At 33.1% G+C, this 16,054-nt stretch overlaps 2 protein-coding genes across 3 annotated transcripts; both read left to right on the forward strand.

Moving 5' to 3' along the window:
• The first annotated feature begins 1,193 nt into the window (after positions 1–1,193).
• On the forward strand, positions 1,194–5,247 carry LOC126780992 (enhancer of mRNA-decapping protein 4-like). The gene is made up of 8 exons (XM_050505725.1): positions 1,194–1,575; positions 2,241–2,364; positions 2,913–3,066; positions 3,476–3,641; positions 3,812–3,950; positions 4,422–4,593; positions 4,698–4,921; positions 5,004–5,247. Exons 1-8 carry the CDS (start codon positions 1,284–1,286, stop codon positions 5,182–5,184), a joined length of 1,452 nt encoding a protein of 483 aa, XP_050361682.1. The 5' UTR covers positions 1,194–1,283; the 3' UTR covers positions 5,185–5,247.
• A 247-nt stretch (positions 5,248–5,494) lies between these two features.
• LOC126780995 (reticulocalbin-2) lies at positions 5,495–14,957 on the forward strand. Of its 2 annotated transcripts, XR_007670589.1 has the most exons (8): positions 5,495–5,857; positions 6,025–6,172; positions 8,399–8,549; positions 10,276–10,353; positions 10,612–10,732; positions 12,007–12,130; positions 12,457–13,623; positions 13,654–14,957. XR_007670589.1 is itself a non-coding variant. In XM_050505732.1 (7 exons), exons 1-7 carry the CDS (start codon positions 5,665–5,667, stop codon positions 12,602–12,604), a joined length of 963 nt encoding a protein of 320 aa, XP_050361689.1. In that variant the 5' UTR covers positions 5,495–5,664; the 3' UTR covers positions 12,605–14,957. The 2 variants fall into 2 exon arrangements, 1 of the variants encoding a protein (XP_050361689.1); XM_050505732.1 differs by having other exon boundaries at positions 12,457–14,957.
• The last annotated feature ends 1,097 nt before the right edge of the window (positions 14,958–16,054 follow it).

The raw sequence follows: 16,054 nt of genomic DNA on the forward strand, positions 1-16,054 counted from the left end.
CTAAACAACACAATATACAATTTGAAGTTTTAAATTTAAAAAAAAAATTAACGAACACGTTCAATAAAATTGATTAAGGATTTTATTATTTTGAAAGTAACGTAATTAGAAAAAACCCAGATCAGTAATTTATTTATTTAGTTGTATTCTTGAATGAAGAAAATAAGAAATTTAAAAAAATATTAAAATTACAATTAATAAACCGAAATTAAATCCTCCAGATCGATTTCGGCCACGATGGCCAATCTCGAGAGAGATTTACCAATTGCGCAGGAGATATTATGCACAAAAGTATGCGCTCTCTTCTCCTAACTCTCATAATCCGATGGGACGGCAATCCGACACGACCGGAAAGAGTTCAGGCGCAGAACCAACGGATTTACGTGCTGTCCGAGGCACACACACATGTATACACAAGTGTACACACTTCCAACATCCAGACCCCGGGCTGCTACTGAGAATTTTTCTGACAGAAAAACCCAATAACTATTTATTGGCCTAACCTGGGAATTAAACCCAGGACCTCCGGGTCTGCGGCCTTACATCAAGTAATATATATAACAATAATAATGTAATCTATATATTATATAACTCGTGATAGCTTTTTTTATTTTCATAATATTAATGTGTGCCATGAATAGGAAAGTCGTAATCAACAATATTTTACAACAATATCAAACACAATTTTATTACTATACGATAATAAAGTACTGATTTCATGGTATTTGTATTTTACTTTACAAGTTGCAATAATGAGAAATATTTTAAAAACATGTTTTAATATACACAGTTGTTTTTATTTTTTTGACCTGATTTGGTATTAAATGAAAAACGTATTTATTTCTTTTTCTTTCTTTTCTATTTATATGCAAAATATATAAATATATCAAAGGTTATTTTACTAAACACAAAATAATAAATATAAAAAGAACATTCTCATATCATACATAAGACGAATTAATTTGGTTTTTTTATAATACATTATGCGACTTCAACTGCATCAAATCTTGACCGATTGAGCAGAAATTTTTGGCGCTGAAGAAAATACACATAAGAATCGTCATCTTAATAAGGTTAAAATAAAATAATAAAAGCTTGTTTTGAAAAGGTATTTTATGACGAAATATTTTTATTTCATTTTTAGTTACAAAAATATGAAGGTAGAAAGAAAAAAACATCAAATCAAATTATCAAACCCTAATTAAACCAAACAAAAGCGATACACGACTACATCTGAACCGTTTTCTTCTTGGGATAAAAATTAAACTCTCAATAATAATAAAATGTCTTCCCATTTTCACTCAAATCTAACAAAATCAAGATCAGTAGATACTTTAAATACACCAAATGATCGTTACGTTAAAAGAGAGAAATCATATGATCGTTTTTGTGACTATTTTAATCGCGATAATCATTTACAAAGCGATTCATCTCAGGATATTTGCGTTATAATAGATGATCGTTCAGATGTTTCTTCATTTGATAAAGAACAGTTAGACACTGGAGTTGCAAATACGTCGAAACTTGACGATGAAAACCTGTCGGCTTTGGATAAGAAAATATGTAAGCTAAATAGTGAGTATATAACAATTTTTTTATTTTGAAGGATTTTTCTCATGAACCTCACATAAGAATCTCACATACATTTTTTATAAAAAATAAAACAAGATATATTTTTTTATTTTAAATAATTATTTATTTAATAAAAAAAAATCGAAGGTGATGTGATGCAAGAATTACGGTGTTTCGCTATGACAAGTTGTTGAAGGTTTCGACTGTATTTTTTTAAATGATGACTACCAATATACAATTAAATAATAATTTTAATATTTAAATGTATATAAATATTTTATAAAGCTTTTATTGTTGAGTGCATTATTTTCAAAATTATTATTTAAAAATGTGTGCGTATATATGACTTTGGAATCATTAGTTGATTTTTTAAGAAATTCGATTTTTCAAAAATTCAATTTTATTCTTATATTTAATTTTTTTTTTTTTGTAATAGTACATTAAAAAAAATATTTGTTTAAAACTTCGTAAAGAAATCTGCATGTTTTAATTTTTACACTAATCCTGCCGTCTCTCTCATGTGTCCACAAACCCGTATTAATAGTGGAATAAGAGTCGAACCTCAAGAGGCTCAGCAGTGGGACATTTACAGGATTTTACTGCTTACAATAACTACCTACATACCGTTAAATACTGCCAGTTATTAATAATGTTATTTTTTAAATTAGATATGCTGCTCGAACAGCATTTTTTATTAAAAGCTCTGAAGGAAGATCTGCTCAGTTCCAATTGTGTCATTAGCAGCTTACCGTCAGCTCAACGACCCGATTTTTCGAGGGATTCTACAAATACGTAAGGATTTTTTTCTTATAAGACAAAACTTAAGTAAATAAATATAATGCCTTAATCCATACTGGTACATAATCATGATTATAGCGTGCACCATTCATGTTTAACGGACCACCAATAAACCATTAATATATTTTAGTGACACCATGAGCACGATCGCATCAAAATATCGTGCAATTAAAATGTCGATATTGACAGTAAGTGCATACTTTTTACAAATGATAAAAATGATTTACTTTCAATAGGTATGGGAAAAACATGAATTAGAAAAACTTTTTACTTTCTTTTAATTTAGTCATTCGTTATCTTGAAATTTATAACATATTAATTGACAAAATTTACATACTTGTCTACAAATTACAATACGGGTTTTCATTTGCAACTTGTGTATCATCCACCCGAATTGCAGCAGCGTGGTAGGAGAAGCTCCTTCTTCTCAAAAGTCAAGAGGAGAGACCCAACTGTGGGACATTTACAGGCTGTTACTTTACTTTATAAAAATCCTTTATTTTTAATTTATTGCGTTTTCCATAATAATGAAAATGTTTTAGATTGGATGATGTAACGAAAGTTTTAGAAGATGCTACAAAGTTTGACGATAGAAAAATACGAACAAAAGATCTGATTGATATGACTAAAACGTCACAAATACAAAACGTCGATAGAGAAATTCGACAGCTTCTCATTGATTTCTTACAAAGTGATGTAAGTTATAATAATAAACTTATTTGTCGCATTAGTTAATTATAGTTTTATATAATCATATGTACACCAACATAAAATCCTGACATCCTAGAATACGAGAATCTTAACCGAACATTGCGGTCCACTATTTTTTGGTTGATAGAAACAACCGCAAGGGTAATATTCTGTCCCAAGATTGAAATATGAGAGTATAGATCAACCATCTTTCAGAGGAGTGTATTGGAATAATATCTTCTTTAAGAGAGGAGTCCTTTTCAGTAGAATATTAACAAACATTCACTCATTTATTGTCTTACTTTTTACAAAATATTCGGATGAGTAAAGAAAATGAGAGCTAGCGTCTCTACTTCTGACATCTTATATCCGTTTCGTCTTGTCTCTTAATTTAATATTTTTATTAACTCATCAGGATCTAAAGGACCGAATAGCATATGCAACAGCAGAGAGCGTAAAAGAGGTCATCGGTAATTGTTTCTCTGCCACCTTCCCCAGCGCCTACTTACCCATCATGCAGCAATCCCATCGCCGACTGCTCAGACATGTCACAAGAACATTGGAAAATGCATTTAATGAACGTGAGAGTTTATTTCAAAATACAGATATCATCAGGCATTCTTTATTAATATTATTGATAATTGATTAATAGTCAGAAATACAACATTATAATATACTTATTTTGCTTAAAATCAGCTGCATTATTCACAAAACATTATACATAACATATATTTTAACATTTTTCTTGTAGTGGAAGCAGGATCTTCGTTTTTCAAATCAGTGCATAAAACTTCACGCTCGCTACAAGTAGCATTAGAAAAACATCAAGTTCAATTGGAGAATAACAAATTGGGAAATATCTTTGATAATTTGAAAAGTACATTACAAATGTGAGTTTAAATTGAGTTATAATATGTGTATATCTAAGTATTTGGAAGTGTCTACACTCCCGAGCCTCGGAAAGCCCGTTGATCCTGCGCCTGAACTTCCGGACGTGTCGGATTGCCGTCCCATTGGATTATGAGAGCTAGGAAATAGAGAGTGCGCCTGGGTTTGGGCACACACTTGCGCAATATAATATGTCCTGCGCAGTTGGTTAATCTCTCTTGAGATTGACCGTCATGGTCCAAATCTAAGTAAACTTTTTAAGTTGGGGTTATTTGCTACACGCAAACGACTTCTAAAAAAGAAAATATTACAATCTGTTACAGATTTCTATTTATTTATATATTATTTAAATTGCACGCTTACAACAACATATCTACTATAATAATAAGTGTTTATTTAACTACTGTTCCAGTGTCAAGTTCTATAATATTCTATAAAAAATTCTATGTTTAAACATCTGTTGTAATTTTTAGAATTTTAAAAAATGAACTCAAGGAATGGCGTGAAAAATTATTAGGTATACTAATGCCACAATTGCAACCAGATGTTTGGGAAGAAAATTCTTCTCTTCACGAGAAAGAAATATTCTCACATATCAGCCCACCACAACCGGCGGATCCTGAACGCTCTATTATTGATCAATTAGTAAATAATATTACCTACAATTTTATTTTTTTTATTAACAAATTGTTATTTTTTTATTTCTTTGAAGTGAACCTATGTTGAAAGCTTCTACTACTATTTTGTAGATGAAATCAGCGGAAATTAACAAGCAAATAAAAGAAGGCGACATTAATAAATCTTTTGAGGAAGCGCTATCGTCCTCGGACTTATCTCTTGTGATGGCAGCTTGCAAGGCCGCGGACTTGGACAAGGTGTTCTCTACGCCATGCAGTCTTAAACAGTCAGTGTTGTTGTCTCTCGTTCAACAACTCGCTACTGATATGGTCCATGATACTCAACTTAAATGCAGGTCAATTTTTTAATACTACTGACATAGTTATGATCATGTCATATAATAATTATTATAAGCTATTTGGTGTGTTTATTCGCAGATATTTGGAAGAAGCCATAATAAACTTAAACCTATCAGACCATACCACACGCGTGCATTTACCCTTGGTTGTTGGAGAAGTTAACAAACATCTAACGAAATTCCTCCGATCATTTCCAAGTCATGTTGCGAATCGTCGTATAAGCTTAATCATCATGGCTGCTAATAATTTATTAAAATAAGTCATATGTTATTATAATTATTGTATTATACTTTGTTGATTTTGAATAAAGTTTTTGAAGCTTTTTTTGTCATTCTTTACTTGTTACTTCTAATCAAAATATTTGGGATTGGAATGTTAAATTCATTGTTTTCATACGTGAACAAGTTATCAGATAACACATATTTAAGTATGATTGATAAAGAATTTTGAAAGGTTTTTATTTTGCCAATTAGCAACCTATGCTTCAAACACATGGAAAATACTATAGGATATATGACAGCCTGCAAACGGAACGGTAACGGGCAATTGGCCAAAACCTCAGCTGTCATTCGGGCTGCAAACTGTCTGCCATCGACTGTCATCTGATATATATTTTATTTACAGATACGATGTTCGAATGTTATTTTTAAGAAGAAAGAAATAAAATGAGTATAGATAGCTGAAATATTGTGAGAAAACGAAGCAAATAAACATTTAAAGTGATAATTGAATGTAAACTATGTCAAAACAATATTATATTACGCTGACGCTATTATTGACGCCAAATATTTTGCTATGTGCAACGGCGGCCGTTCACAGTCACAGCATCGATAATACGGAACGAGAGTCGGACGGCGCGTACCGGCCGAGAGACTACGAGCACTATAACGACGCCGGTCATAACGTGGAGTTCGATCACGAAGCGATACTAGGTGCGCAAGCTATACTTGTTTACTCAGTCACGTTGCTTCGGCGCAGCGTTTTGCAATGCACGATGCTTAGTCGGTGATAAGAAATGCGATAGTGAATATGTCTATAAAACCAGCTTTTTTATTTCTTGTGCCCGCTGTATTAGTGATAACATATTATTTCTCAATAGGTAGCGTCAGGGAGGCAGAAGAATATGACTTGCTCAGTCCTGAGGAGGCGAAGCGGCGGTTCGCGCTTCTACTACCGAAAATGGACTTAAATGGGGATTCCTATGTTGACCATTCTGAGCTTAAGAAGTGGATCCTGAACTCTTTTATGTGAGTTAACTCAAATATCTTTTAAATACTTGACTGTTATTTTATTGTCCATTCAAAATGTATCAAGCGAGTGCAAGGTCAATTATTTCAGAAAAAATAATCGTATTTAATTAAAATACAATATCAATACCTACCACTAAAAAGTTCCTAATTAATTAATAAAAAAAATATGGACTATGACATGCCAATAATTTAAATAATATATGCATATGAATATAACTTTCAACAAATGTGCTTAAATAACATAAATGTTACATTCCTTACTTATATATACTGTATGTATATAATTTTTTTTATATCAACTGACAATGACAGCACATTCATGCATACAACAATATAAATTAATAACTGAAATTTAAAAAAAAAACGAGATATTTCTTTAATCAGGGATATGAAAATTCACATGGAATATCAGACAAAAAAGTATTTCTATGTCAAATTTCCAAACAAAGAAGTCACACATGAGCTTTTATTAAAGCCAAAGGCTTAGCATATCAAATGAGAACAAGCTCCATATATCTCTTATATGTAAAAGACTTATTAGCATATATTTGCATTTGTATTTATAAATGATTCATTCCATACAATCTTCGTCTGGTTTTTTTTATACAAACTATCAGGACTGTGAACTATGTTTTCACAGCCTCTATTGAAGCCTAAATTAAAATTTTTAGAATATGCAAAGTAATTTTTTACTATAAATTTATTTTGTCCTTGACCTATAAAACATGTTACAATGTATAGATCAGAAATAAGTTGCTTTAAATATGTAAAAATTAATTAGTTTACTTTTTACATAATTAAATAAGTAATTATCAATCTAAAACTATTTTTATTAACCTTTACAAGAATAATCATTGCTTTGGCTTTGTGCTAAATAATATAGTACCATGTCTGTGTCCAGCAACAGCCTGTTAATGTCCCACTGCTAGGCTAATTCCTCCTCTCCTTTTTTGAAGAGAAGTTATCGAAGCTTATTCCACCATACTGCCCCAATGCGGATTGGTGCAATACACAGGTGACAGAATTTCAGTGAAATTAGACACATACAGGTTTCCTTACGATGTTGTCCTTCGCCGTCAAGCATGAGATGAATTATAACACAAATTAAAACACACGAAAATTGGGTTTGAACCCACAATTATCGGTTAAGATTCATGCGTTCTTACCACTGGGCCATCTCGGCTCTCTATGTCTATGTACTATTACTTATTAATCCTCTCCTTCTACCAACAAAAGTCACCAGTTTGGAGTGCAATGTTCTCATTTAAATAGAGAGAGCAAGTATATGTAGGTGAGTCTTTATTGTTAACAAAGTTAGATTAATAAACTTAGCGAAAAATTAATTATGTACAAGATTGAGTACTATGTCATTGCTAAATAAAAATATACATATAGCCCATAAATTACAAATAGCTCTTATGCATTTCCTTTGAAGTTGAAACAATCTAATGGCATCAACTAAATTTCACCGAAGTATTAAAAAACTATACTTAGTACTGTGGTGTTTCGGTTTGAAGGCTGAGTGAGCCAGCGTAACTACAGGCACAAGGGACATAACATCTTCATTCCCAAGGCTGGTGGTGCAATATGTGGTGGTAGCAATGTAAGGAATGGTTAATATTTCTTACTTTTTAATAATAATGGCACACAACTAAACACAGTGTGACCACTATCTTCATGTGAGATTAAATTATAGCAAGTCCTTTAGACCAATGCAATGAGAAACAGAACAACAGTTGTATAAAAAAAAGGTAGTGTAATAAATAATAATATATTTAGTCTTATATTGAAGCCATCAGCCTCAAAAATATCAGCTCAATTGATTCAATGGAACTAGCTTAAAATTCATGTGCAGGTTTTTAACCACACAGATAAAATAAATCACTGATGGTAGAGCTTTGTGCAAGCTCGTCTGGGTAGGTACCACCCATTTACCAGATTTTCTACCGCTAAACAGCAGTACTTGGTATTGTTGTGTTCCGGTTTGAAGGGTGAGTGGGCCAATGTAATTACAGGCACAAGGGACATATCTTAGTTCCCAAGGGTGGTGGCGCATTGATGATGTAAGCGATGGTTAACATTTCTTACTTATACAGGTGGCCTATATGCTCGTCCGCCTTCATGTTCTACAAAATAATAATAATAATAAAAGCTTGTAAAATAAGCCTTAATAGATTATTTTTAAACTGTAATGATATCTCAAAGAATTAATATCTAATTCAGAAAGTTATCACAAGAGGAAGCCGAGGAGCGCATGTCAGAAGCAGACAGCAACCAAGATGGACAGGTCACATGGTCGGAGTATCTCAAGGACGCGTTCGGAGTCAGCACTGAGGACGAACTGGACTCTGAGGATATCGGAGACACGGGCATGGTACGTGATGAACATATTAATGCGTTCATATTGTGATGGTTGTCAATTTCTGCAAAATCTGCAACTATTTGCAATTCTTCAGCAAGACGTAACCGATGTGTTATTTAATGAGATGGGCAAATCGTCAATCTTTCTAGGCTAACATTCTATTTTTACTTGGTGGTAGGGCTTTGTGCAATCTCGTTTGGGTAGGTACCACCCACTCATTAGATATTCTAACGCTAAACAGCAACACGTGTGGGTGAGCCAGTGTAACTACACGCACAAGGGTCATAACATCTTCGTTCCCAAGATTAAATGCACATTGGCGAAGTAAGAAACTCGTGGCCACTTAACATGAGGTGGCCTATTTGCCCGTCCTGCCTACCTTTAACGTTAAAAACCACACAACTTAAGGTTTCATTGGAGAAGAAATAAAAAAATCGGTAAATAAAATCAATTTTTTAAAACATTCACAAAAGTAGAGAGTAAGAATTTTTCATTACTATACATATATAAGATTCATAGCGTTTGAATTTGTACAACGAATGAACAAAATAAAGGAGCTAGTTATCTGATGAAATATGAGGGATAACGGATTAAATTGTTTAAATTTGTCAATTGTATTAACGCGCTCCGGTTTTGATTACTGCTGCAGCTGTTAAAATTGTCATGAAGTTAATACAATTTAATTATACTTAAGCATTTTTGTTTGGTATTTTATGATCTTTGTTTTCCATTTCTTTCATCGAAGATAAGAATACGTGGATCTTAACTGAATGTACCCTCTGTGCTTTTTTATGAGCTTAATCTGTATAATTTTCTTATGCTTGGCGTTGAGGAAAAATATTGTGAGGTATTCCACATGAGTTGGGTGCAAATTCGTCACATGTGCATTTAGAAATTCCATAGTCGAGCAGTGTGGTAGAATATGCTCCAAAATTTTTCGTTACCTACGCCCACCTTTTTTTTGACACGTAAATATCCTACAGGTAAATAATAATCTTTTTTTGATCAACGAGGCATCCATATCAGGAAAAAAATGAGTTGGTCAAAACAAAACCTTGGTTTGGTTAAATGGTTTTATTGTTTTGGCTCACCATATGAGTAGTAAAAAGTTCGCTTATTCAATATAATTCTAGTAAATTTTATTCTGACATCTTCCCGAGGCGACATGACATGACTAATGGTTTGATTAATACCAAGCCTATTGATACATATTAACTCGAGGATCTGACGCAAGAAGTTACTCCTGTTACTTGTACTATAATACGCTTTAATGTTATTTTATAATAAAGATAACCAGATCGATTCTAACAGAGGACGTTTTCGTAAATATTCATCCAAGTCAAATAATAGCGGATTGAACTCTCATCTTGGAAGGCGTGTTGCAATCTATAAAATTATTAATCTTAAATTCGGACACGTAAGTGTGAGACCACATGGGTGCGTTGACGCTCCGTCGTATCTCATACAAATATCCATGGTACGCCACACGGTGCGTAACCAGGGAGCTCGGAGACGTCGTAGCGCCCGAGTGGCAATGCAGCTGAGCGTAGTATGGATCATTTATACCGTTGAAGGCTCATGATACGCCCTACACGCTGTATCCTGCGACGAGTACCGGCGTCAACAGAAGAGCAACACCCGAGTGGCCTCACTCTAAGTGTCAAATGGAAATGATTGTAATTAAACAAATAAAATAAAGAGTTCACGTGTAGTTAACTGTTGAGCTGTCCCGCGACAGTTGGTGCGCGAGGAGAAGGCGATGTGGCGCGCCGCCGACCGCGACGCCGACGGCGCGCTCGACTTCCACGAGTTCGCGGTGAGTCCGCTGCGCTTAACACCACGCTTTCAATTTCTCTTGGCCCTTTTTCTAATACATTGCAATGTGTTTTTAATTGTGTTTAATAGAATAAAATAAAGTTATATCAAAGTTCATAGACAAAAACTTATGCATCAACACTACTGTCTATGGACTTTTTTCTTATTTTTATAAATCCCTGACAATATTTGGTTGATTCTCTAGCTGTCATCGCGTTTGTTTCTTAATTTCCAATAAGTCACTCCCGTGCTCTGCCAGGTGTTCTCTAACCCCGAGGAGCACGAGTCGATGCACGTCTTCCTCGTGAACCAGACGATACGGGAGAAGGACCTCAACGGGGACGGGCTCATCAGCTTCCACGAGTACATCGGAGAAAGGGGTATGACGTCACGCCAACATATCATTTATACCTTAATATCTTACTCGTTTACCAGTCGACATTGAACAATGAATTCATTTACGACAAATTAATTTCATTCATTTATAAGAAAACTGCAATAATGGAGACAATTTACTCAAGCCATAATATGTGAGATGGAGGCCTTTTATGGAACTAACAGTCCTAGAAAAAAATCCATCTAACCACGGTTTACATGTAGCATGATCGCAATATGGACCTCTGAAAATGCTTGGAGTCACAAATTAAGAGGCGTTACTTACAAACTAGATAATAAATCACTAAAACCAAGTATGTAGACAATTTGTATGTAAGCGTATTAATTTGATTGACAATGGGTCGTAAGGACACATTTGATTTATGCATTTTTGGCGAACGATAAGATAGGGCCGCGCAAACACAGGCAATGTACCATATATTGGGGATAAATAACCAGAGGTATTTCGTTAACCAGGGTTTATGGCATGTGACGAAGGAGGATGGAGGAGAAGGATGATGTATGTAATTGGTTAATATTTCTTATAGCGCCAACGTCTATGGGCGGTGGTGACCACTCACCATCAGGTGTCCCATTTGCCAGTCCGCCTAACGAAAGTATATTTTTAAATCAACGTGTGTTAGTGTCTACTATTGTTACAAACGACTAATGAACCCAGTTCTTGTTTAGTTTGTAAACATGGCGTCTTAAACAAGCGTTATAACAAAGTTTGTTTCGTTTGAGTTTCATGACTCCATTTTTCTTATCTCGTTCTTCAAGAACATTCATTTCGTTTTGTTTTAAAAAATTTTTATGTTTTGATTTTTACATTTGATTTATTTCATAAATTAACAAAAAGCGATACTTCAATATTTATTTTATCTCTTCATACAAACTTATTTTTAACCTTAGTTATATGCTAATTTTATATCTTGTATGTATGTATGGTAGAGTTTATATATATTCGTTATATTCATTAAACACATACAAAAAAAAATTAAATCCATTTAAAAAAAATTCTCAATCGATAAGTGCCATAAAAAAATACATTTTCAAATTACGCGCGAAATTTAAAACGAAAATGCTGGACGTTGGAGAACAACTGGAAAACATTATTCTAACTTTCCTTTTTTAATTTTAATGAAACTATTATTATTTATTAAATAACGTATTGTAATTTTAGTAGCTTAAAAACTTTTTGGTTATAGTAATAAAATTAGTAAATGTATCGCCGCGTCCATTTTAAAATATACATCATGTATGTCTGTGAAACGTGCAGGCGCGCAGCAGGACCAGGAGTGGGTGATCGCGGAGCGCGACAAGTTCGACCACGAGCTGGACCGCGACCGCGACGGACTGCTGGCGCCCGACGAGCTGCGCCGCTGGCTCGTGCCCGACAACGAGTGAGCAGCCCACCACGATACACCACGTTACACCACACCACGCGACACCACACTACACTACACTATACTACACACCACTCATTATGTTTATTTATTAGTCCCGCCATTTGCTTGGTGGTAGAGACGGTGCTAGGTCGATAGTAAATAGTAGGATCTTCTTGCCTTCGAATTTTAAATCGGTTATTAGAGGAGTTATGCCATGTTCCAATATAAGGTTGTTATGTCTTTTATGCTCAGATATCATAATGTTACCCACAATTCACCGTTCTGGCGTGCAGAATGAAAAAGATAATTTTACAAATAGTCTGTATATGTTTCGCTTGCAGCGAGATAGCGGAGGAGGAAGCAGAGCACCTGATGGCGACGGCGGACGACGACGGCGACGGTCGGCTGTCCTACCGCGAGCTGCTCGACCACCACGCCGTCTTCGTGGGCGGACAAGACACGCGCGACCGCATCGACGACGAACTGTAGACCCCCCCCCCCCACACCGGTCAGACGGATGACAGACGCCCACAGACGTATCTACGACAACTTGAATCGTAGAGAAACTTATAATCTCAATGTCTCTCTTTTGACGTTTCATTATTCATATTACTACTTCCATGGCACATTCTAACAACGCAGAAAGCAAGAACACTGACATTTTCACAAAGTATGTCTGCCGGAGTCGGTCCGTGTGTTTGCGTACACGAAATAATTACTGTTCACTGGATGTTAATATGTTCATGGACAAAGCATGGATTGATTTTTTTGTGTCTATGCTGATGCGTGCATGCTACGTACGTTGTCTGTAAAAGTCAATCGAGTCTCACTCTCCCAATGTCAAAAGTCCTTGTATTTTCCGAGACGATAGAACAACCTCTATCCGACATAACCGCACCTCGACATTGTCTTATGTTTAATGAATCATTGATGTCAGTTATGTTGTTCACATTAAAATAAGTTTGTTGCACAGGACGAACTTATGAACTATCACATTCTCACGTGGGAGAGTGAAAAGGATAGCAAGAACTTTAGTTATATTCAATAAAAACGAATCTATATAGTCGGATAATAATATCAAATGTATATATATAATATACCATATATAACTCAAAATATTTATTTTTATATTCATAACATTAAAATGAATTACTTTGAAAATATATATTTAATGATGAATAAAAATCTTTATATACACACCACCTATGTATCTCTGTCTTAATATACTAGTTAAAGAGAGACAGAAAATTGTATAATACCCATTTCTTAGCCCTTACCAATAAAATAGTCCAAATAGAAAGAGCTGTCTGTACTCGAGAACTAACAGTGAAATTCTGGTATATTACGAATAATGATTTATTATTATTATTTTATTTTTATTAAATGAACCTTAAGTGTTGATAATATTAACTATTCCGATTTCACGTATGTATGTTATGTGCATACGCATAATTAAGGGAATAGACAATTAATAATAGTTTATTTGGTACTGTTTTATATACGCGAATGTTTCGGAGACAAACTCCAAGCCGACTTAGTTTGCGCGTATTTTTATCGCCTCACACACAATACATTAGTAATATCGGAATAGTTATTAAAAATAGTATCTTGCCAAATATATATTAAATATAGTTAGTAGAATTGTTATCAGACTATATTTTGTTTGCGGTATGTATAATATAATAATAACATATTATTTTAATTATATTCAGTAAATTATAATTTTACATAACGTTGTACTTGCAAATTAAATTATTTAAGTGTACTTAATCAATCGAATCTACAAAAGAAAGGCTTCCATTTTTACAAAAGGGAAATTTACTTACGAAAGATATCGAATACTAGGTTAGGCATTTGTATAAATTTTTTCACTTATAGATGATATTGACATTATTGAATAATTTCAGTAAAATCATGTTACAATCTTTTTCTTTCTTCTTTTTTCTCTTTCTTTCTCAAAAACGTTCAGTGGGTTTGTTGACATTGTATTTTTTTTAAATTATGTATGTATGTTCAACGTTCAATTTTTAATATGTCTTGTTTTTTCCTTTACATCGAAGCAACGAGTCGTGGTTATTTTACCACAATTTATTTTAAACATGTTTTATCCTTATTATTATTAACTGATTTATGTGTTAATAAATTATTTTAATTTAATTTTAAAACTGTCAGCTTGTAACACAAGATTGTAAGCACAACCAGACTTGGGCAAAATGTAATCTGATTAATAATTAACGATTACGATTACATCAATCTCAATTACAGTATAACTAAAGTGAGTGCCCCAGAGTATCCTCGCGCGCTCTCTTCCGAGTCAATCAAGTTAATCTTTAATGGTGATCAATCACCACTTATTACACATTGTAATCGTAATCATTCATGTGATTATTTTATGCCCAAGTCTGAGCACAACTAAACAATACTAATCCAGAAATCTATGATTAATTAAACTTATCTATTAAACATAATTAGCATTTAGTTTAATATTTTGTTAGCATTTCTAAATTTTTGTATGTACTTAGAAGAAATTTAGAGGTTTTTATACACTGCGACTTATTAATGGATGTTTCTTTTGTTTCTCAAAGTGAGTTTCTGAAATGCTTAACAAATAATAACGTGTGAACATTTATTTTAATGGTTGTGCTCTTTCCAGAAGCTTTGATTTAAATTTATCGGTCAGTATGTGGAAGAAGGTCAAACTGTGCGACTGAATTTTAAACCAAATTCATCAAATCGATGAAACTGTTATTTTCTTGCACTTGATGCAATAATACAAACTAGTATATATACATGTTTTTATTCGTTTTTAATACAGAAATGAAATAAACGCTTTATCTTATTAGATATTTTTTTATATCAACTTATTTACCCTCGATCACTCGACGATCAGAGACAAACTTAACATAAAATATTTTATAGATAAATTATACACAACGTTAATTATATAAAATAAAAATATAAAACATAAGTCATGATTACATATACACATGAAAAGTACGAGAATGTGTGGCAAGAATGCTCTCATGTCTGTGCAAAATACAAGCCCTTCTGTGCTGTCACTGGTGGAGGCAATACTATATGTATTCAAATATGTTCATTTTTTTGCAATTTATTTGAAATTATTGTAAAACAACAATAAACGTTAATAATAACTTAAAAGCAGAAGGTTAAACAGTTGGTTTATATGCTATTAGTTAAAAAACATTTTAGAAACTATCTGATAATTGTAGAATAATGGTAAGTTCGTGATAAAATCGATGAAAGCTGATATGTCGTCATTGAATAATAATTGACTCTAGTTATCGCAGTGGTTTATATATTCCTTTTTCAATTTTTTTTTAGCTTCAAGAACTTTTGTATTAATGGGTATATTTCAAAATACTAAGTCGCAGTGTGTTTTGAAATTTATAAATTAATTTCTAATGACACTTAATATGTTATAGTGGTATTTGACTAACCTCTAGTTTATGAAACGCTAAGCAAAGTCAAATGAACTAATTTTACTTTAATTTGAAATGTAAATTGGTCTATGGCAGATGGTGACGCAATATAGGTTTCCCTATAGTTTTAGTATTTAGACAAATTAGTTAATTTGATTTTTAACAGCGTTTCAGAAATGAGAGAATTCAATTCAATTTTGCGAAAATTATCCTAGTCAATATAATATTTTTAAAAACCATATTTTAATTCTTTCTGTATGTACTGTAATAAAGTACCAATCATTTTAGATGACCGAAGTGAAACTTTTTTCCTTTTTGGGTCTGAAACGTTTCATATAAAAACGTTACAGTTGAAATCGACGTTTTTACTTTTTTCGCATCCAAAGAATTTTAACTGCAATAATTAAATCAGAATTGATAAAAAAAAATTAAAAGTATAATGTGAGTAAATTAATGTATTGATCCAGCATTTCAAAACATGAAATAAATTAAGTCATTA

The sequence above is a fragment of the Nymphalis io genome, chromosome 3 (genome assembly GCF_905147045.1).
Source record: "Nymphalis io chromosome 3, ilAglIoxx1.1, whole genome shotgun sequence".
Lineage (NCBI taxonomy): Eukaryota > Metazoa > Arthropoda > Insecta > Lepidoptera > Nymphalidae > Nymphalis > Nymphalis io.

What these genes read in the sequence shown, in the direction of transcription:
- LOC126780992 (XM_050505725.1), top strand. Translation starts at nt 1,284, where the DNA reads ATGTCTTCCCATTTTCACTCAAATCTAACAAAATCAAGATCAGTAGAT. An exon ending in GGAAAATGCATTTAATGAAC is followed by an intron (nt 3,642 to 3,811) that starts GTGAGAGTTTAT and finishes TTTTTCTTGTAG; the next exon opens with TGGAAGCAGGATCTTCGTTT. An exon ending in GATACTCAACTTAAATGCAG is followed by an intron (nt 4,922 to 5,003) that starts GTCAATTTTTTA and finishes GTTTATTCGCAG; the next exon opens with ATATTTGGAAGAAGCCATAA.
- LOC126780995 (XM_050505732.1), top strand. Translation starts at nt 5,665, where the DNA reads ATGTCAAAACAATATTATATTACGCTGACGCTATTATTGACGCCAAAT. An exon ending in ATATCGGAGACACGGGCATG is followed by an intron (nt 8,550 to 10,275) that starts GTACGTGATGAA and finishes GTCCCGCGACAG; the next exon opens with TTGGTGCGCGAGGAGAAGGC. An exon ending in CGAGTACATCGGAGAAAGGG is followed by an intron (nt 10,733 to 12,006) that starts GTATGACGTCAC and finishes TGAAACGTGCAG; the next exon opens with GCGCGCAGCAGGACCAGGAG.